At 45.6% G+C, this 21007-nt stretch overlaps 1 protein-coding gene across 1 annotated transcript in view; it reads right to left on the reverse strand.

The window, feature by feature from the left end:
- Nucleotides 1–4447: 4447 nt before the first annotated feature.
- The window catches only part of CNTRL (centriolin), a gene marked incomplete at both ends in the record, with an annotated part of 81165 nt that continues 64605 nt past the window's right edge, over nt 4448–21007 (reverse strand). The window contains 11 exons of the mRNA XM_080708902.1: nt 4448–4654; nt 6808–7008; nt 8481–8543; nt 8701–8967; nt 12477–12617; nt 13596–13801; nt 15093–15318; nt 15659–15847; nt 17090–17163; nt 18344–18501; nt 20742–20959. Of these exons, the coding sequence (XP_080565028.1) occupies nt 4448–4654; nt 6808–7008; nt 8481–8543; nt 8701–8967; nt 12477–12617; nt 13596–13801; nt 15093–15318; nt 15659–15847; nt 17090–17163; nt 18344–18501; nt 20742–20959 (1950 nt within the window). The remainder of the gene's footprint in view (nt 4655–6807; nt 7009–8480; nt 8544–8700; nt 8968–12476; nt 12618–13595; nt 13802–15092; nt 15319–15658; nt 15848–17089; nt 17164–18343; nt 18502–20741; nt 20960–21007) is intronic.

Here is a 21007-nt window from a genome sequence, read left to right on the forward strand (position 1 = left end):
AAGGAACCGAACTAACAATACATTCTGTGTATATTATTTTAATGAAGAAAATAAATTGATTACTGGCATTGGAACAGTATAAAATACCAGTTTGTACAGTATGACCTCTATGTGACCATGTTACTCCCTCCCATTTCACACACGGATATAGACACACTGCAGTTCACAGGTAATACTGGCTTCGCCCTCGGTGCTGGCAGTGCTTGGGGACATTGTGCTGGAAGGAGCTCCTCGCGTCAGCAGATTCTGTCCATTTTGCACTGTGGCTTACCTGCTGATATATCTTAACTGTTCTTGTGCAATCGACAATGTGCTAACCTGCTTTTCTCTTTTTGTAAACGTTTTGCATTACAGGCTGCGTTCTTGCCTTACTGTATAGAAAAAGAAGAGGCTGGTTTATCATTGCACATTTTAAGCTTTTCTACTTGGAATGGTCACGTTCTGAACCAGATAGCCAGAACCGCGGGTCTGCTGCTAAGGGATTTTAAATTGTGCATTTTTACTACAGTGAAATAATTTAAGATTATCCCTTATGTTCATAGTATGAGGGGCTAGTTTATGTCATATTGGCATAAATTGTTTTGTAAAAGGGAAAGTGTTTCCAATGGTGTTTCAGCTTTTGCGCTGATACAAAGTAAGTTACTACTTTGCACTAGGTGGTTTGGCCACTGAAAGAATACTATTGCAAGAGAAACAATCTTTAGACAACAAACTTGCTTTACTAGGTTCTTTGTAATGGAGTTCATGGTTCAGTGGCTGGGGATTTGTAGTTATTCGAAGTGTTGGATAGGTAAAACTCAGCTCAACTGCTGTGTTTAAAAATACACATTTAAAATCCCTCTTTACAGACACTAATGAAAAATTACATCTTTCTGGGCTATTGACATGTAGTAGTTCCGGAGTATTGTACAGTCAATGTTAAATAAAAGCCAAAACTGGAATGTGCAGAAAGTAGGATTTGGTTATTTGTGGACTCTCTTTTGTCTTTGTTTAGCTGTTTAAAGAAGATTCCTGGAGTAGATTGGTATGTTCTGTTAAAGGCTGACAGTGACCCCTTTGCTTACACTGTTGCATCTCAAGGGATTCGCCCGGGGACCACGGCCTGCTGGTGTGTGCATAGACGTCCAAAAACAACAGCCAGAGTGGGGTGTGAGGCAGCAGTCAAGCTGGAGACTGCTTGTTTAGGTGCAATACCCTGATTCCCAAAGTTAGTTACAGTGGGTCTTATTGTTTTTGTGACAGAAGGATTTATTCAGACTGCTGTACTCTTCATTTGATGTAACAAAATGCTATTAATCTAAATATTTGTAAATAAAGTACCTGTATCTAGATTAAATTAAATTGCTTGCATTATTTTCTGAACTATCCTAGGATTTGTTTTCTTCAGATCTAAGTCGTTGGTTTTTCTTGTAGCACTCTGCATATCCATCGTATAGAGCGGTCCGTTTGTGTAGCACACGGAGCCACATCCAGCCAGCGGCGTCCTGACCCCTGCACTAAGTGTTTTCAGTCAGCTTTCTTAAGTTTGAGGTCAGCACATTCAGTGGTTAAATTTTCCATAGACTACTTGAGGCCCAGTTTTATAATTTGCACGTGTAATTTAATAAATTTGGGTGCTCAAAAATAGAGGAACAAATTGTCATAACATCCGTGTGCCAGTCACTGGACAGTGTACTTGGGAAGAAAGAATTAAATTCTTTTAATTTTTAACTCGGGAGCTTGCTGCTTGTGTGGTCACCTGTTTGGATAACTCATTGCACCCTTGAGGAGGCCCTAAGGTTAGTAATTGGTGCTCAGTACTACTCACGCATTAGACATTCCAGTACAATGTTCAAGTATTTTTCATGGATAATAAAGTGTTTGATGCAGTAACCTTGCTTTTTTAAATTTTTTTGTTTTGGTTGGTTGGTTAGTGGTATATGCATAATACTAGTTAAGAGGTAGTTAAAAAATGTCTTTGCTGGGCGTGGTGGCGCACACTTATAATCCCCGTGCTTGGGAGCCGGAGATAGGAGGTTTGAAGCCAGCCACGCTGGCTTAAGAGACCCTCTTTCCAAAGAAAAATATAAAATAGGGCTGGGAGTGTAGCCTGGAGGTAGAAGGGTTCCATCCCCAATAACACCAAAAAAAGAAAAAAAAATGGAAAGAATTCTTTTGAAGCCAGGCATTTAGCTTCATGATTCATTATCTCGCTTCTCTAATCCATAAGGCCATAGTTTTTGAAAACATCTTTGCCTATACATTTGTTCTACACATAACTTTTCAGAAATAAATGGTTCCTTTCACTCACCTCAAACAGAAGACCAAAATGGTTAATTTGGCAGGTAAGGGAGAAGATAATTTTGCTCATATTAATAAGTACAGGCCCAGAAAATTGTGTCCTTGAGAAATGTCAAAAGTTGAGACTAGGCTAGGCCTTTAAACATTTTGCTAAGTTTTGAAAAAGTAAAAATATAAATACAAAAAGTGACACTTCTTGTTTTAGAAGTAGATGTGTTATGTCCATTAATAAATTTTACGTCAGCTGGGCATGGTGGTGCTCGCTGTAGTCCCAGGATTTGGGGGGCTGAGACAGGAGGATCGTGGTTCGCAGTCAGCCTCTGCTACTACTTAAAGGTGAGGCCCTTTGCAGCCCAGTGAATAAAGAATAAACTAGGGCTGGGGTGTTGCTCAGAGGTATACGCCCCTGGGTTCCGTCCCTAGTGCCCTGTGCACACAAAAATTGTCATGTTTGTTGTCTTATATTTGTCCTGTTTTTTGTTTTGCTTTTTGGTGTGTGTGTGGGGCACTGGGGACAGAACCCAGGAGCATTTTACTTGGTGTGTGTGTGTGGCACGGGCTAGAACCCGGGGGCATTTTATTTGAGTGACACCCCCAGCCCTTTTTGATTTTGAAAGAGGGTCTTCACTAGGCTGCTGTAGAGTCTTGCTGCATTGCTGAAGCTGGCCTCAAACCTGTGATCCTCCTGTCTCAGCCTCCCACAGACTGGGACTGGTGGGGCAGAATCACCATGCCCGGCTATTCTATCTTACGGTCCAGTTCTCACCAAACAACTTCTTAGGAATATACGCTCCAGTGGTGAGGGATTACCGCATTGTGCTTTTCTGTCCTGTAACATGGTAAAATGCTTGTTATGGCTCAAAAATTAGCCTTTGGAAAGTGGTTCTTGGGAATATTTTAAAACCTCATCTATTGTATATTTACCCCTTGGGAGTAATTCTGTTGACATATGACTGTGGTATTTGTTGCTGTTTGTTTGGGGTATTTACTTGGTTGTGGTACTGGCAATTGAACCCAGAGGAGTGATCGATCACTGAGCTACGTCCCAGCCCTTGTTACTTTGAAACAGGGTCTCGGTCTCGCTGTTGCTCAGGCTGACCTTAAAGGTCTTCCTGCTTCAGTCTTGCAAACTGCTGGGATTCCAGGCTTGTGCCACTGCACCTAGCTGCTATTCCTGTTTATAAAAAATGTGGCCCGTTTATTTTAAAAAAGGTGGCCATAGTGGCGCATGCTTGTAATCCCTAGTACTTGGGAGGCTGAGACAGGAGGATTGCACAGGTTCGAATCTACTCTCAGCTACTTACTTAGGCTCTCAGCAACTTAGATTGTATTTCCAAACAAAATATAAAATAGGTCTGGAGTGTGGCCAGGAGGTAGAAAGCCCCTGGGTTCCATCCCTAGTACCACAAAAAAAATTTTTTAAATGTAGAGATCACGGAGTTGTTAATTATAACGATTCACAAGTTTAAAAACCTACACTATGAGTTTATCACTGGGTTAGTCTCCAAACTAACAGTTTTCTAATTTCCCCCGAAAGGCAGCATTTTTGGCTAGAGAAAAGCATGTGAAGCATAAAGGTTCTATAATAATTTCTGAATCATGACACATTATTGGCAAGTACCACCTACTTCCAACTACAAGTCAAAGGTGAAGAACACCTGGAGCCAAGCATGGTGACTCAGGACAGGAGGGTCACAGGTTCGCGGCCAGCCTCAGCAACTTAGTGACAAGCTCAGCAACTGAGGGGGGCCCTGTTTCCAAGTAAAAAACAAAACGGCTGGGGCGTAGCTTAGAGGTAAAAGGCCGCTGGGCTCAACCCCGTACCCCCGCCCCCAAACACACAAGGCCACCTGAAGATGTCTTTCTTAGACTTGTAAAAATTTGGTGGCTTTAAATATTAAACATAAGACGATCTGTTGAAATGTAAAGTCAGATCAGAGGCCCAAGTTGATTATATCTTTTATTTTTTTATGAAAAATAAATTTTAAGCAAAATCCAAAAATAACTTGACATTATATAAAATAAAGAGGGGCTTTAAGTACATTCTTTGTAACTAGATTTACCAGTGTATGGATTCAAATGAATGCAATTAAGGTCAGCACTGGCTTTATAAATACAGTCCAAGATTAAGAACTAAACAAAAGCCTCAGTGACTGAGGACCCTGGTCTAAATTGCATACATCAATTCCTGTGTACACAAGTGGCTCACAAAAACCTTTGCTTCTTCACGGGCACAACAGGCACGGTAGACTCCGGTGGACTCCAGCCTCTTGTCATTGGACCTGACAGAAGCCGAGCGGTACTGCGGTAGGAAGGAGCTAGTGAGGTAGTGAAGGCGTCTCCTCAGACTTGTCTTCCCTGGGCTGCTCTTTTCCTGTAGTAAGGCAAAGGGTAGAAGGCTGAGATCTTAAGACGGCATTTCTGTGCGGTGCTGAGGGTTGAGCCCAGGGGCCTTCCACCTCTGAGCTACACCCTGAGTCCTGTTTTATTTGTTGCTCTGAAACAGGTCTCATTAAGTTGCAGAAGGCCTAAGTTGCTGAGGCTGGCTATGAAGCCGGGATCCTCCTGACTCAGCCTCCCAAGTACTAGAGTATACAAGCGCGCCACCACGCCGAGCTGTGAGGACGGTAGTCACACAACCAAGTGACGGCCCAATGACGTATTTGCAGATTTGCGTACCTCTGGACTTTTTTTGTACAGTGCTAGGGATTGAACATAGAGCCACACGCTTGCTGGGCAAGTGCTCTAAACGTGAGCTACATCACCAGCCTGAAAATGTTTTAAGGTGAACCATTACAACATCTTTCCTTTAAAAGTGCTGTCTTGCCGGGCGTGGTGGCGCACGCTTGTAATCCCTGTGCTTGGGAGGCGGAGTCAGGAGGATCGCGCAGGTTCAAAGCCAGCCACGCGCGCTGGCTTAGGAGACCCTGTTTCCAAGTAAAATAATATAAAATAGGTCTGGGAGTGTAGCCCAGAGGTAGAAGGGCTTCAGGAACCCCAGTACCACCAATCAATCAATCAATAAATCAATAAAGTGCTGGCTAAAAGACCTCTGTGGAGCTTACTGGGAGAGTTTGCCTCCCACATGCAAAGCCCTGGGTACAGGGAGAAAAGGGCTTGGAATATGTACCGTGAGCATGAGCAGGAAAGCGTGTGTGTCAGTGCTGGCAACTGTCTGGGGGTTCAAAAGGACTTTGTAGAAGTTGGAAAGAGCTCTGAAAAGAAAGAAAATAAATGTTAGGCTCAGAACCCGGCCTGCAGCTCCAACCTAGCACAGGCCTTCATCCCATGTAGGCCTGGATCACAACTCCAAACTGAAGCAGTTCTGCCCTTGCTCCCGCCACTGTGCCTCCAACACCTCCTGCTGTCCTGCCTGTGGAGCTGGAGGGAGCTGGCTCTTCACCTGCAGCTCTGGGCTGCCTCGCCTCCCAAGCCCGCCTGGTGCTCTCACTGTTCCTAAGCCCTGCCAGAGGCTCACGCGGCCTTTCCCCACAGGTGTCAGCCTGAACACGTAGGCTCTGCTGCCAACTAGTTACCTGACTCGGGTCAGTCATCTGCCCCCCTCCTGGGCCTTTTAAAAAGGCAACTGTCCCACCGGGCCTGGAACCACCTTGTAATCCAGGACTTGGGAGGCGGAGACAGGAGGAGTGCAAGTTCTCTGCCAGTCTCACTTAATCCCTCCATAACTGAGAGAGACCCTCTTTCAAAATAAAAAATAAAAAATAGGGCCAGGGGTGTGCTGGGAGGTAGAATGATGCCCTGTGATCATCCCCAGTACTGCCCCCCCAAAAAAAAAAAACAAGCAATTTTCCTTGAATGTTCCTTGTGGCTAAACCATTACGATAGACTGCTCTGTGGGAAGGACTGATCTGCCCCAAGTCCTGGTACCGTTCTTTGATATAAAGGTTAAATAGGACATTATATGTAAAGGGTTTAGTGTAGTATGTATACATAGTAGACACCCAAAAATGAAGTTATGTTTTTACTCTAAATACTCTACGTTACTGTTCAGCATTTCCTTGACAATATTTCATGTTCTTCCTAAATGATTTTTAACCATATTGAAGTCTCACACAGAAATCTGTGAAATTCAGTTTTTTGCAGGCCTTGGTTTAAGAGGTGTGCATCAAGACTTTTTGCTGCGAAATAATAGAAGGTATTACCAGTCATCCTTCTCCAAGACACAGGGAGACAGACTAAACTAGGCCTCGAGCTGGCCTCAGGTCCATGCAGAAGGTAAGGGGATCCGAGTGGAGGACATGCAGGGCAGAGCCTGCTCCCTCCCTGCCGGGTCACCGTATCCCCAGCGCCCATCTGCTTTCTCAGCCATTAGCTTGGCCTCTTTCTCCATCTACAAGCCAGGTGATCCCAGTTTTTCCAGGAACCACAAAAAAGTCTTTCCTGAGATGAGCTTTCCAGAGTTGAAGGTGGCAGGCATTTAGATCCCGAGTCTTCCCTAGATCATGGACCCCAGAACTTTTGAGTATGTTCCATAAAGCTTATTAAGCTGTCTAAAAGCGTCCTTACCCGACACTGTCCAAGCTGAGAGTCCTCTGCCAGGGAAGACTCCAGCTGAGACTGACTGGAGGACGAGTCCACAGAGGTGCTGGTCACCAGTTCCCCCAAAGCATCCACCTGCCGCCTCAGGCTGTGCAAGGTGCCCTCCGTCTGCCGCTTCCCCTTGATTAACACTTCTGCCTGCTTGGACATACAGTGTCGAAGCTGGGCCTGAAAAGTGTAACCATAAAATTCAGGATTGCGCACAGAAAACATGTACCAGAATCATCACACAGCTCCCTCCCACTTAGCTTGATAGATCTGACTATGAGAAAGCAGAAATGGCCGCTGAAAGTGCTCAGTCTTAGAGAACACGGACAGGGCCAGGGGAGGAGACGCCCTTTTTAGGCTTGATTCCCACCACCTGTGTTGCCATGAACCGCACTGTCTATCATTCCTTCGGCTGCAGCAGCGCGCAGCCCTGCCCCCTCAGTAAGCTACCGCCCAGCTCTTTCTTTGTCGCTGGGCATTATCCCTCCATCCACAGTCTTCTGGCTTCCCCTCTGCTCTCATCTTGAAAGTCTTCTCAGTCTGAGGCAGTACCGCCCGCAGCCCTCTGTAACGTGATGGGATCTACCCAGAGGGGCCACTGGACACGTGTGGCTACTGAGTGCTTCAAATGTGGCAACCGGAGAACTGAAGCTTTAACTTAATTATACAACTGATTAGAACCACCACATCTGACTGGAGACTTACTGGACGGCACAGGGGCCCTCAGCACTGCGGTGCTGGCCCTCAGCCCAGGCCGTCCGCGTAAGCAGCCATCCCGAGACGAGCCTGTCCTCTCGTCCTGCCTTCCGGTCATTCTCCAGCTCCCCCACATCTTTAGATCAACAGTGGTCACTAGGTCCCTGACTCCCACTTTACTTGTACCATGGGCCTCTGAATTCAACATGCTCCTAGCCTAGCATCCTCGTCTGACGTGAAGCCTACTTTCCCAGTATTCCCGATTCTCCCCCAACAGCTGGCTTTTGCTGTCTTCAGCTGTTATTGTGTCTCTATTTCCTGTACCAAGTACTTCGGTTCTATAAGTTTTAGTTGAAGTAAAGTAACATTACATAAGTTAAAGCACACTGGACTTAAACATTTGTGGGATTTTTCTTTCTTTTCTTTTTTTTTCTTTTTTTCTTTTTTGCAATGCTGGGGATCAAATCCAGGGTCTTGTTCTTGCTAGGCAAGTGCCTGACCACTAATCTCTATCCCCAGCCCCAAATTTCATGGATTGGTCTCTCCTTCTTTTTTTACGGGGAATGGAACCCAGGTGCATTCTACTTCCAAGCTACACCCCCAGCCCTATTTTTTTTAAAAATTATTTTGAAATAGGATCTCACTGGGCTGCAGAGGGCCTAAGTAGCTGAGGCTGGCCGCGAATCGCGATCCTCTGGCCTCGCCTGAGTTCGTGGTTTTGAACACTGACTGCCATTTACTAGTTGTGTGATGCCATCTCAGAGTTTCAACCATGTGATCTGTGAACTACTGAGTTTTGCAGAAGGGAATGTCTCTCGAGGAGCACTCTCCCCGGGCGCCAAGTGGCCTGCACTGTGGGTTGTTTTGTTGTGCTGGGATCAAGCCCAGGTTCTTGCATGTGCTAGGAAAATGCTCTGCCACTCAGCCACACCCAGCCTTTTTTCCTTAAGGGTAACCTTGAGTCGATCTTCACGGTGACGCAGTTTCTCCCGGAGCGCTTCTCCACGCCAGTGCTCATCCTTTTTCAAAGCGCAAAGGGAGACATCAGTGAGTCACCAAGTGCCATGAGAACAGTCAGCTCTTCCCTCCACCTCCCCTTGTACCCCAAGCCCAACTTCAGCTTAACTGGGGGAGGTGGGGACCACACTGCCCTCTCTGAAGCGGTGTCATCCTTACCATTATGTGAACGCGGGAAAAGTGCAGCTTTTCCTCTAAAGGTCTCTCGTTCACTGTGAATGGAAAGTTCTCTTTCAAGCTTTCCAACTCTCCTTCTAGGTTTTCATTTCTCTCTAAAACAGCTGCTAAGTCTGCTGGGGGTTCTGGAAGAAACTGGTTGAGGTTCTTCAGGCTGGTTCTGATTTCATCTTTAACCTCACACTTAAGCGTCCTCATGGCGTCGCTGATTTCCATCTGTCTTCTCTCCAAATCTTTCTGGTTTGCCATCTAAACAGTGATGTAGACAAAGTCAAATACCACTGGGTAAGATCTGGCACCTACTAAGAATTGATCTTTTTTTTTTAATGTTTTTGCAATACTGGGGATGGAACTCAGGGCATTCTACTTCCAAGCTACACTCCCAGCCCCATTTTTAAAAAAATTCTTTATTCTTGAAACAGGGTCTAAGTTGCGGAGGGCCTCACTAAGTAGCTGAGGCTGTCCGCGAACCTCTATCCTCCGGTCTCAGCCTCCCGAATGCTGGGATTACAAGCGTGCGCCACCATGCTCGGCTGAACTGAGCTATTTAATATTTCTTGCATTTAGAAACGGGCATGGTGGCGCACGCTTGTAATCCCAGCATTCGGGAGGCTGAGACCAGAGGATCGCGGTTCGCAGAAAGCCTCAGCTACTTAGTGAGGCCCTCTGCAACTTAGTGAAACCCAGTTTCAAATTAAAGAATAAAAAATCTAGGGCAGAGCCGGGCGTGGTGGCATACGCTTGTAAACCCCGCGCTTGGGAGGCAGAGACAGGAGGATCACGCAGGTTCGAAGCCAGCTGCGCGCGTTGGCTTAGGAGACCCTGTTTCCAAGTAAAAATGTAAAAATAGGTCTGGGAGTGTAGCCCGGAGGTAGAAGGGCTTCCAGGAACCCCAGTACCACAAAAAAAAAAAAAAAAGTCTTGTATTTAAAGGTCAAATATCAACTACAGACAACCCCTGATTTATGAGGTTCAACTTAGCAATTTTTAAGTTTTGAGACAGTGTCTTGATGAGTTGCCCAAGCTGGCCTGGAAGTTGTGATTCTGCTGCCTCAGCCTCCCCAGTAGCTGGGATTAAGTGTGTGCCACCACACCTGGATGAACTTATCATCTTTGACCTTATTATGGTGCAAAAGAAATTCACAGTAGAAAGTGTGTTTTGATGTCTGACCTTTTCCTGGACTAGCAATATGTAAACTCTTGATGCTGGGCAGTCGCCCTATTCAGGCAGGAGGGTAAACAACCAATACACTGCAGTGTACTATGGTGTTCCCGTATGATGACTGGTAGGTTAGGTGTATTAAATGCATTTCAACCTCCAATATTTTCAACTTACGATGGGTTTACTGCCACCATAAGTCAAGTTTCTGTCCGTGACTCTTAGAACAGCAAAAACATAATTTTTCAAATATCCAAGTATCTCCCAGCTACCAAGTAAGTTATTTTTATTGGCATTCTGATCGGAGGAACTTCCGCTAGAAAATCATGTTCCTAATGTTTCTTGAAGGGTGAATTCCTCTATTGAAGTCAATTTCTTTACTTAGAGTGGATTCCAGTCTCACTTCAAGTATACATGACCAGTGTGACCTCAGGGCACGTTGGCTAACATCTGATCTCCTGCCACCTCAGAAACGTGAGAACAAAGCCGGAATTTATATGAAGTACCTTGGGCTGTAGACCTGGCAGCTAAAATACTGAAACCCAAGTGAGAAAAGGATCGCTTACTGAAACCAGCCGTAAGTGAATGCGGAGGGGGTTTCGGAATGACCTGGTCAAATGCCTTTGCTCCACAGGGGAAGAATCGGGCTCTGAGGAGTCTGGAGGAAAAGGGCTGGATTGTGTTTGTAACTAAGATCTATATGGTTCTCCTCATAAGGAGCTTGGTGAAGGTATTAAATTCATCCCTACTACACTGCTAACTGCCCAACCAAGTTTGAAGAGGCATCGAGAATGAGTAAGGGCTCTGCCTTTTAAATATCTTTTTAAAAAGGTACTGCTCCTTGAACCAAAGGGCGCTGGTGTGGTGGGGAGAATGGGGGCACTGGTGGCACAGATGGACCTGGAACGGCCACACAGGGCTGTCAAAGAACGAGGTGCAGCCAGGCCGACCTGTCCCCGGCGGCTCCACAGAGCCCAGGGCGGCTGAGAGGCCGGGTGCTGAGGACGAAGGACAACCACAGCACGAGCAGCTGTGTCTCCCCTGGTTATGTTACTTGTTATTAAAGGTTTCCCTGGACCATTTTTCTTGCCTTGGAGGTTTGGTTCCTCTAGACTTATATCTGGTATAAAGTCTAACATTTCAACACAGTTCTCTGGAATATGATTAAGTCTTATGCTAAAGAACTATCATTTGGGGAAGGTGATATAGGATTGCAGGTACTCAGCAACTTAGTGAGATCCTGTTTCAAAATAAAAAAATAAAATAAGGCTGAGGATGTAGCAAAGAGGTAGAATGCTCCTGGGCTCAACTGCCAGGACCATGAAGAAAACAAAACTGTAATTTTTTTCCTTTCAAAAACTAATAAAAATCTTGCTGAACTTAAGAGAATTTTAAAAGCATATTTGTGTGTGTGTGTGTGTGTGTGTGTGTGTGTGTGTGTGTGTGTTATATTGGGAATTGAACTCAGGGGTGTTATATCTCTGAGCTACACCCCCAGCCTATTTTTTTATTCTTTGATTTTTTTTTTTTTTTTTTTTTTGGTGGTCCTAGGGATGGAACCCAGGGGCTTTTCTACCTCCGGGCTATACTCTCAGACCTATTTTATACTTTATTTGGAAACAGGGTCTAAGTTGCTGAGAGCCTAACTAAGTAACTGAGGCTGGCTTTGAACCTGTGTGATCCTCCTGTCTCAGCCTCCCAAGTACTGGGATTACAAGCGTGCGCCACCACGCCCGGCTCTAAAAACATATTTAAAAAAATTTTTTTTTCTTGGGGGGGGGTGCATTTCTAAATTTTAAGTCAAATATCAAAAACTGGAAAAAGTATCTCAAAAAATTCTTATTACCACCTTTTCACAATTTCCATTTAAAAATTCCTCTTAAAAGATACTAAAAAGTGCCGGGCGTGGTGGCGCACGCTTGTAATCCCCGTGCTTGGGAGGCAGAGACAGGAGGATCGCGCAGGTTCGAAGCCAGCCGCGCACGCTGGCTTAGGAGACCCTGTTTCCAAATTTTAAAAAAATGTAAAAATAGGTCTGGGAGTGTAGCCCAGAGGTAGAAGGGCTTCCAGGAACCCCAGTACCACCAAAAAAAAAAAAAAAAAAAAAAAAGATACTAAAAAGCTGGGTACATGTGGTAGCACATGCTCGTAATCTTAGTATTTAGGAGGCTGAGACCAGAGGATCCCAGTTTGCAGACACCCTCAACTACTTTGTGAGGCCCTCAGCAACTTAGTGAGACCTGTTTCAAAATAAAGAATGAAAATAAATTGAGGTGGGGGTGTAGCTTGGAGGTAGGATGCCCCTGGGGTTCAATCTCCAGCACTACAAAAAAAAAAAAAGGTACTAAAAATAGCTAGGCGTGGTGGCATACCTGTACTTGTAATCCCAGTACAGACTGAGACAGGAAGATTGTAGACTTGAGGTCAGCCTCAGCACTTGAGTGAGGCCCTCAGCAACTCAGTAAGACTCTGTTTCAAAATAAAGACTAAATAGGGCTCAGAAGTAGAATGGCTGGGGTTCCAGCTCCAGTCCCCCACCACACACACAGGACACTAGAGAGGGCCCGCCCAGGCGAGCCCCGCCTGGCTGGCCGCACACCTGTTTCCTGAGCTCCAGGTACTCGTGCCGCATCTGAGTGAGCTCCTGCATCAGGCGCCGGGCCCGCTCGTGGTTGTCCTGGGCCGCCAGCTCGATGGTTGCCATTTCCTTCTGCATGCAGCACTTCTCCTGCTTCTGCTCCTAGCACGGAAGGAAGGAAGGAAGGGTCTGTGATTCAACGTGGGGATGCGGCTGCCGGCTTACGTAAGCACCTCGCCGCCCCCTGGCTTCTGGCCTCAGCCTCAGCCTGCTTTGTGGCACAGGGACTCTATGGCCGAGGATGTACACGCCACTGTCAGCGCAGTCAGAGCTCGAGGTCTGCGGCTTTGCCTTTGATGACAGGTAACTCTGAGCTGTGGCTGGCCGCCTGTAAAGTGGGGACGGCAGCGCTTTCATCATATGGCTACTGGGAGAGCTACCAGACCCAGTGGTCTGTCAAAAAGCCAGCTCGTCATCACTGTTGTAGGCACGTTTCCCTCCGGGAAACACATATGATTTAACAGTTCCTTTTATACAGCAGAGCTCCATCAATCTGTCCAGAAGACTTTTTTCTTTTCTTTCTGGTACTGGGGACTGAACCCAGGGTGCTCTACCACTGAGCTAGAGCTACAGCCCCAGCCTTTTCCTTCCACAGATGCCAGAGAAAGATCCAGCCTGTGACGGCCCTTAGTGCTCACCTGCCTCCCTCCACCCACCGTAAACGGTTCTGAGCTGATTATCACCTCCCACATTTTTTTCAGGGATAACAGCATGGTAGGTGGAGCTTCTTAGTTTTAAGATAATGATTAAAAATAATGCTCACTGGAAGGGGCAGGATGACAAAATGCAAAGGCAATGATTAGCAGCTATGTAAATGTCTACCAGGCCCTTTCCAACACCCCCCACCCCTCTGTGGGGCACGGCTCACTAGCAGAAAGCTCCCTACTGTGCGCTGACTCTGTTCTTGGGACAGCCTCCGGCCAGCAGCCAGAAGCCCGTCCTAGACAACACAAAAGCTGCCTAAGCACACCGTAACAGCTGGGTTAGAGCTGGCAGGGCCATTTCCCCACACCGTGGCGCTGTTGCATCTCCAGGGTAAACTAGCGCTTCCTTGCAGGTGGCGGGAAGACAGGTACTCACGAGGAGGTTTTTCTCCAGCTGGCTCCGCTGGGTCTTGAGGGCTTCCTTCAGGCTGGCCACCTGATTCTCGGCTTTCTTTCTCTCTGCCAACAACTGGCTCCGCAGGAGGCTGAAGTCTGCCCTCATGGCGTCTGTCTCTTTCTGGAGGGCCAGCAGCTTACTCGACTTTTCCGTCAGTTGCTGCTCCCGCTCTGAAAGCTGCAGTCCTGAAATGAGTGTTTGAGTTGGTCTGGCCTCAGGCAGAGCTTTCCTCCTGCAGGAGGATCGCAGGACGGTGCCACTGCACACCCAGGGCTTCCCTGTTCCCGAGCCTACATGCCTGCCCTCGCCACTCCAGAGGACAGGCCCGTGACGGCGCTTCTTGGAGGGCCTGATGCCTAAGTGACAAGAACAACTGTCTTTCCACGGAATCTGAGAGACCAGTGAGAGCCAATAGCCCCAGTCCTGGGGCAGAGGGACGTGGACGGATGCTGGGTGCTTTAACTGAGGGAGGCGCCCCAGGGCTCCTTCCCTCATCAGGGCCGGTGCAGCAGGAAGAGCACAGAGCTGTCCTCCACTGGCACGAGCCCCATTTACAGATGAAGGGCATACATCTGGAATCAGGCACGCAAACACCTGGGACATAGTACTCAATAAAAATGCTCCAAGTTAAAGTGATATTTATAAAGATTTTTCCTGTCATCCTACTTAGAGTAACACTGCCCAGGTTCTATGTTTTAACACCCCTGGCATAGTCAGAGTTCACTGTATTTGTTTAGCTTCATTTCTTTTTTTTTTTTCTTTTTTGCAGTACTGGGGATGGAACCCAGGGGCATGCTACCTCTGAGCTACATCCCCAGCCCAATATTTTATTCTTTATTTTGAAACAGGGTCTCACTGAGGTGCAAAGGGCCTCACTAAGTAGCTGAGGCTGGCTGCGAACCCGGATCCTCCTGTCTCAGCCTCCTTAACCATGCCAACTTAGCTCCATTTTCATTATGAAGTGATGGAGTTAGTTGTGTCGTGAGCTCCCACAGGAGGATTAGCAACCCTTCAGGTGCCTGAATCACATTACCTGACCATTACTAAGCCCTGCAAGCCTAAGAACGAGGGAAGCAGTGTCCTGGCGATCACACGCCTTGGGTTTTCACTTCAGCCTCGTCTGTGTGCCGAGGGGACCACCGACTGAAAGGCAGCAGCAGCTCGGGTCTGTCCCCGGCCAACTGTGAGCAGAAACGAATGACTGCTCCCGGTGTCTGACTGGCTGAGACAAAACGGCTCCCCAGCTCCTAACTCACACTCTGGGGCATCTTCTGGCTCTTCTTTGCTGTACTACTTCACATTCTCGAGATGACGTTCTTGAAGAAGGTGACGGGGTCAGTGCAAGGGCTTTCAGTGAGCCTCGTGGAGACACAGACTCCCTCTCCTCTCACAGTGCTGCCTCCTGCGCTGCCTCTCCCGCCCCTTCCCACGCTGGCAGGCAACTGCACTAGCCGCCACAGCGAGCTGGATACGTACTGGCCTGGGACAGCGACTTCTCCAGGGCCTCGCCCCACCGCTCCTCTTCCCGCAGAGTCCGCGCGCGGCTCTCGGCCGCGGCTACCTCGCTGAGCAGCTGGTCCAGCCTGCCCCGGCGCTCGGTCAGCTCCCTCTCCAGCTCGTGCTGCTGCTCCTTCAGGGCCACTGTGCTGGCTTCTAGTTTTTTTTCTTCACTTTCTCTCTCTTTCTGAAGTCTCTGAAACATCTTAATGAGAGAATAACCTTAGTTAATCGTACAGTAAGACTCCGTGTTCCAGACCACCACGAGAATTCCAGTTCAAGAGAGAGGAGGAAACAGTTCACAGGGCAGAGAAAGCGAGCGCCCTTTGAAGGCGACGAGGTGGGGGCACCTGGGCAGCCTGACGAGAGCGCCCGTGAGCACAGGCCCTCGGCTACATGATCCCAGGAGCGCCACACATGGTGTAAAAGCCACACCTGCTCACACAGCCCCTGCAGCTACTTCCCAGCAGCGTCCTGCCACAGGGAACATTCTGCACACACAGATACTACAAAGGCTCCTCTCGCTCGCTCACAGATCGCCGTACCGCGTCTTGCTGCTCCAGCTTCAGCGTGTTCTCCTCAATCTCACTCTGAAGCGCTTGAAGCTGCTGCTGCTTCGCTTCCGCCTCTTTCTGACAGTTCTCGAACCGCTCTATCCACCCACTGATGTCCTTCTGCAGCTGGGCCTGCTCGCTCAGCAGCGCGTCCTGCCGCTGGGTGGTGTGCAGCAGGTCCTTGAGGGGAAAGAGCAAGCCCAGCTGCTCACAAAGCATCTTTACCGGGGTGGCCAGTGCCAACGCACCACCCGCCACGTCTGCCAAACCAGAATACAATTTCCATTTCCCTATCACTGCAACAACTGAGAATGGTGCTCAGGACTCCACATGCTCCCTGGCTTTCCCTTCTACACGCCTAAAGACAAGCTGTCAAAATCTCAGCAAGAGATTTAGTACCTCTCAGCTTTAGAGTCTTGTCACTGAGTGGGAACAACACTCGCTTTACAGAAAAGAAAAAAATATACGGCTTAATTCTTTTTTTTTTTTTTTTTTTTGGTGGTACTGGAGATGGAACCCAGGGACCTTCTACCTCCGGGCTACACTCCTAGACCTATTTTGTATTTTTATTTGGAAAAAGGGTCTCTTAAGCCAACTGAGGCTGGCTTCGAATCTGCGCGATCCTCCTGTCTCAGCCTCCCAAGCGTGAGGATTACAAGCCTGCGCCACCATGCCCGGCAATGGCTTAATTCTTGTTGAAATGAACCCTATGTCATAGTTTTAATACTACTCAAGGCATTTATGCAGATTCAAAAACTCACAAAACAATAGATGTCTCTTTCTTTAAGGAACCCAAATTAAGCATTTTTGAAAAGGTTAGTCATATTTCTAACACAGAATATATTCATAAGAACCTTTGTAGGAGCTCTAAACGATAGACTACTTTGATTTTTAATTGTACACATCTTAGAAACACACAACCTTAAAGGTTCTAAGAAGAAAATTTAGATGTTAAGTGTAACTTCTAATTTATACAGTAGAAGCTGAGACCCAGAATTTGTTTGATGTTCTTTGAAATTCAAATTGTACCACTATTCTCACAGGATGCCATTGAATTACCTTTACGAAGATCACCAGGGTAAGGAATCTACTCTATTTGACATCTGACTCTGCAGCCCGATGACTGCAGATTTCTCCGAGCCAGGGGTAAGAGGAAGTCCCTCTGGTCCTTAAGGTCCCGTCACTGGTCTCTAATGTAACCACCGACCTGCTTACTAGCTTTGAGAAGAACTCCGAGGCAAGGTTTCTAGGGTTAAGTTAGAGAACCAGGACTGCACCGAAATTTTATTCGAAGGTGATATGATATGGCTTTATGGGCCTGAGAGTGTGATATGGAACCAGCCTGCTGGATTTTTTTGTCATTTCACTCTATTACCTGCAAGCCTTTAGGATACTAACAGAGATTAAACTTGTTGACCTTACCTCTTTTGCTAGGCTCAGATGGTCTTGGACATTAGCTAGTTCCACTTGTAGTGAGTTTACTGCTTCTCGTTTTTCTATAGAAACATATTACAAAATGAGAAATATGCATGTACGTATACATTCCAGATTTTCACCAGCCAATTCTCCCAAAAAGTACAGCAGAAGTGAATTTAAACGTATTTGTTAATACCTTAATATTCAAAACCTTACAATAAAAAAATTTATAGATAATACTTAATGTTGGTGAGGTGCATGGCTTAAAAACAAGTACCTTCTACATTGCTGGTGGAAATATAAATTTAGTGTAACTTTCTAGGGAAACAATTTAGGAATAGATTTTATATCTGCACTGGCTCGGTCAGCTAATAGCTATCTGATATTAAGCAAGTCCTAAAAAAACTAAACTTCAGTTTCTTCATCTGTCAGTGGGTAAAATAATAGATTCTGTCTCATAAAAATGTTACAAGAATTGAATGCGAAAGTACTTCAGGCCTATGTTACAATAAACGATCAACAAGTTGATTCTTGCTGGAGTATACAGCAGTTTCTTCTAAATATACCATGACTATCTAACAAGATCTGGCAAAAAAGACGACTTACTACTTGTAAACTAGTACACACACAACCCCCCACACACACATACACGCACGCATACAAATGTCCTCCGAGAAAAAATCTTGGAAGAGTATTCACTAAATTTTTAATAGGAATTATCCGAGGGATAGGGTCAAAACTAATTTTTATTTAATCATTTTTGCTGTTTTTAAACTGTTTTCTAAAAAACATGAATTGGTTTTTTTTTTTTTTTTTTTGTGTGTGTGTGTGTGTGTGTGTGTGTGGTACTGGGGGCTGAACCCAGGGGCATTCTACCTCTGAGCTATACCCACAGCCCTATTTTATTGATTTTTAGACATTTTTAAAAACAGGGTCTCACTAAATTGCTGAGGGCTTTGCTAAGTTGTTGTGACTGGCTGTGAATCCGTGATCTTTCTGTCTCAGTACTGGAATTATAGGCCTGCACCACCACACCCAGCTTGAAAAAACTAGGTTTACTGAGATAAAGTTCACTTATAATGTATGTACTATTGAAAGCATATGATTCACAGGTGTTTCGTATATTCAGAATTGTATAGCCGTTACTACAAGCTAATTTTATGAAGAAACCTCACCCACTTGCATGATTTACTTCTGTATAAAAATCAGATAAACCAAGGACTCTGGAAGAGCACCTCTCTCCCGCTCGCTGCCTCGTACCTTGTAGCTGCTGCTGCACTGCCGCGATGTCGTCATGCAGCGCAAGCTTGTCTCTGTTTAGGTGGTCCAGCTCCTGGTGCAGTCGTCTGACATTCAATTCCAACTTTTCTAAGTTCGACTGTCCCATTTTGCTACTTTCTTCTGTAACTGCTAAAACTCTGCCACACAAAATAAACCATTTTCAAATATAAAATATTTAAGCACACATAAGACAAGACTAAAGAACAGTGCAGCCCTTTCAAAATATAGTTAAAGAGGTTTGAATGACAATAAATCCTAAAAGTTTAATATTTTCAAGTTTTGTTTTGGGGTGTGTGTGTGTGTGTGTGTGTGTGTGTGTGTGTCACTCAGGACTGAACAACCCAGGGATGTCCTACTCAAGACATCCTCCACCCCCAGGCCTTTTTTATTTTTATTTTTTTTTTCCGCGGGTCTGAGGATGGAACCCAGAGGCATTCGACCTCCGAGCTACACCCCTGACCAATTTTTTATTCTTTATTTTGAAACAGGGTCTCACTGAGTTGCAAAGGGCCTCACTAAGTAGCTGAGGCTGTCTGCGAACCGTGATCCTCCGGTCTCAGCCTCCCAAATGCTGGGATTACAAGCGTAATCTTTTTTATTTTGAAACAGGTTCTCACTAAGTTACTGTAATGGCCTCAAACCTGCCATCCTCCGTGTGTGTGTGTATGTGTGTGTGTGTGTGTGTGTTACTAGGGATGGAACCCAGGGGCATTCACCTCTGAGCTATACCCCTAGCCCAATTTTTTATTCTTTATTTTGAAACAGAGTCTCACTGAGCTGCAAAGGGCCTCACAAAGTAGCTGAGGCTGTCTGTGAACCTAGATCCTCCTGTCTCAGCCTCCTGAATGCTGGGATTGCAAGCGTGTGCCACCACGCCCGGCTGCAATCCTCCTCTTCCAGTCTTTCATGTACTGAGATTACAGGCATGCTGCTATGCCTGGCTTAAAAACTTAAAAGTTCTTTAACTCATTTTCTAAAGAAATCTTATCACCTTTCTAAAGAGGAGATTGTTTTTTTCAAAAAGTGACTCATTTAATGATGTTATAAAAAAAAATCATAGATAACATTCAGGATTCCAAAAATCCAAGTCATAAAAATGGACTGCTAATCTATAGTCAGTGAAAAGTATACATAAAACAATTATATATACAATAGGATGTGTCCATGAGATACGCATGAACATGCATTCTGGTACATAGCAAGGGAGGTAAACAGTGTGGACTGTTTTTGTTTGGTCTTTTTCATTTAGCACAACTACCTTGAGATTTATCCTTGTTGTTGCCTGTATCAATACACCATTCCCTTTTCATTGGTGAGTAGCATTCCACAGTGATATGGCACAATTTGTCTATCCAATTATCAGCTCATAGATATTTAGGTAACTACAAATAAAGGTGCTATAAACAACTGTGCACACACTGTATAGAAATATGCTTTCATTCTCTTGAATAAATACTCAAGAATGGAATGACTAAACCATCAGTAGATGTGTGTCTGCTTTTTTTTTTTTTTTTTTTTTACAGTACTGGAAATTGAACCAGCGGACATTCTACCTCCAAACTACACCTTCAGCCCTATTTTTTATTCTTTATTTGAAGCAGGGTCTCACTAAGTTGCAGAGGGTCTCAATAAGTAGCTGAAGCTGGCTGCAAACTTGCGATCCTCCTATTGCAGCCTCCCAAGTATTGGGATTACATATGTGCACCACCGCACCTGGATAAACTTTTGTTCTTCCTTTCAAAGTTGTTTTGGTGTTATGTCTAAAACTGTATACATTCTATTCTAGATCATTTAAATTTCAAATTTCTATTTGAACTCTAGAACCAATTTGCCAATTTCTACAAAAAACAAAAACCTATTAAGATTTTGACTGTAATTATTTTTAAATCTATAGATCAATCTGAAAAGAGCCAAATCTTAATACTGTCTTCTTACCCATGAATAAAGTATATTACCCCATTTATTTCCAGTATATTATTTCACTTAGAAAACTCTAACAGATTATTTTAAAAAATGTTTTTGGGAGGACAGAAAAGCTAGAAGAAAATTCACCAAGAAATGCTACCATTTTTGTAGCAAGTTTGTAAAGTGTTTCTTTTTTCTTTTCTTTATGTTCTAACTTTTTTTTTTTTTTTTTTTTTTGGTGGTGCTGGGGTTCCTGGAAACCCTTCTACCTATGGGCTACACTCCCAGACCTATTATATATATATAAATATATATTTTTTTTAATTTGGAAACAGGGTCTCTTAAGCCGGAACCTGCGCGATCCTCCTGTCTCTGCCTCCCAAGCGCGGGGATTACAAGCGAGCGCCACCACGCCCGGCTATGTTCCAACTTTGAAAAGTGACCCTGTGAGCTTCTTTGTTCTTGCTCTCACCTTTTGGTTTGTGACAACTTCTTTTCCCAGCTGTCACATTTCTCCTGGAGAGCCTCCTTTTCTTTGCTCAGACACTCAACACATGACTGCAGTGCCTGGATCTCGGCAGTCGTGCGCTCCGTTTCCCGCCTGCCTCGCTCCAGGAGCTGCTTCTGCCGCTCTATCTCCCCTTTCTGCTGCTGGGCCGTCTGCTGCAGATGTTCTAACTCCAGCTTCTCCTGAATGCAGACAGAAGAGAACTCAAGCATCCTACAGGAGGAAGACTG

Source organism: Muscardinus avellanarius (genome assembly GCF_963383645.1).
Source record: "Muscardinus avellanarius genome assembly, chromosome: 13".
NCBI lineage: Eukaryota > Metazoa > Chordata > Mammalia > Rodentia > Gliridae > Muscardinus > Muscardinus avellanarius.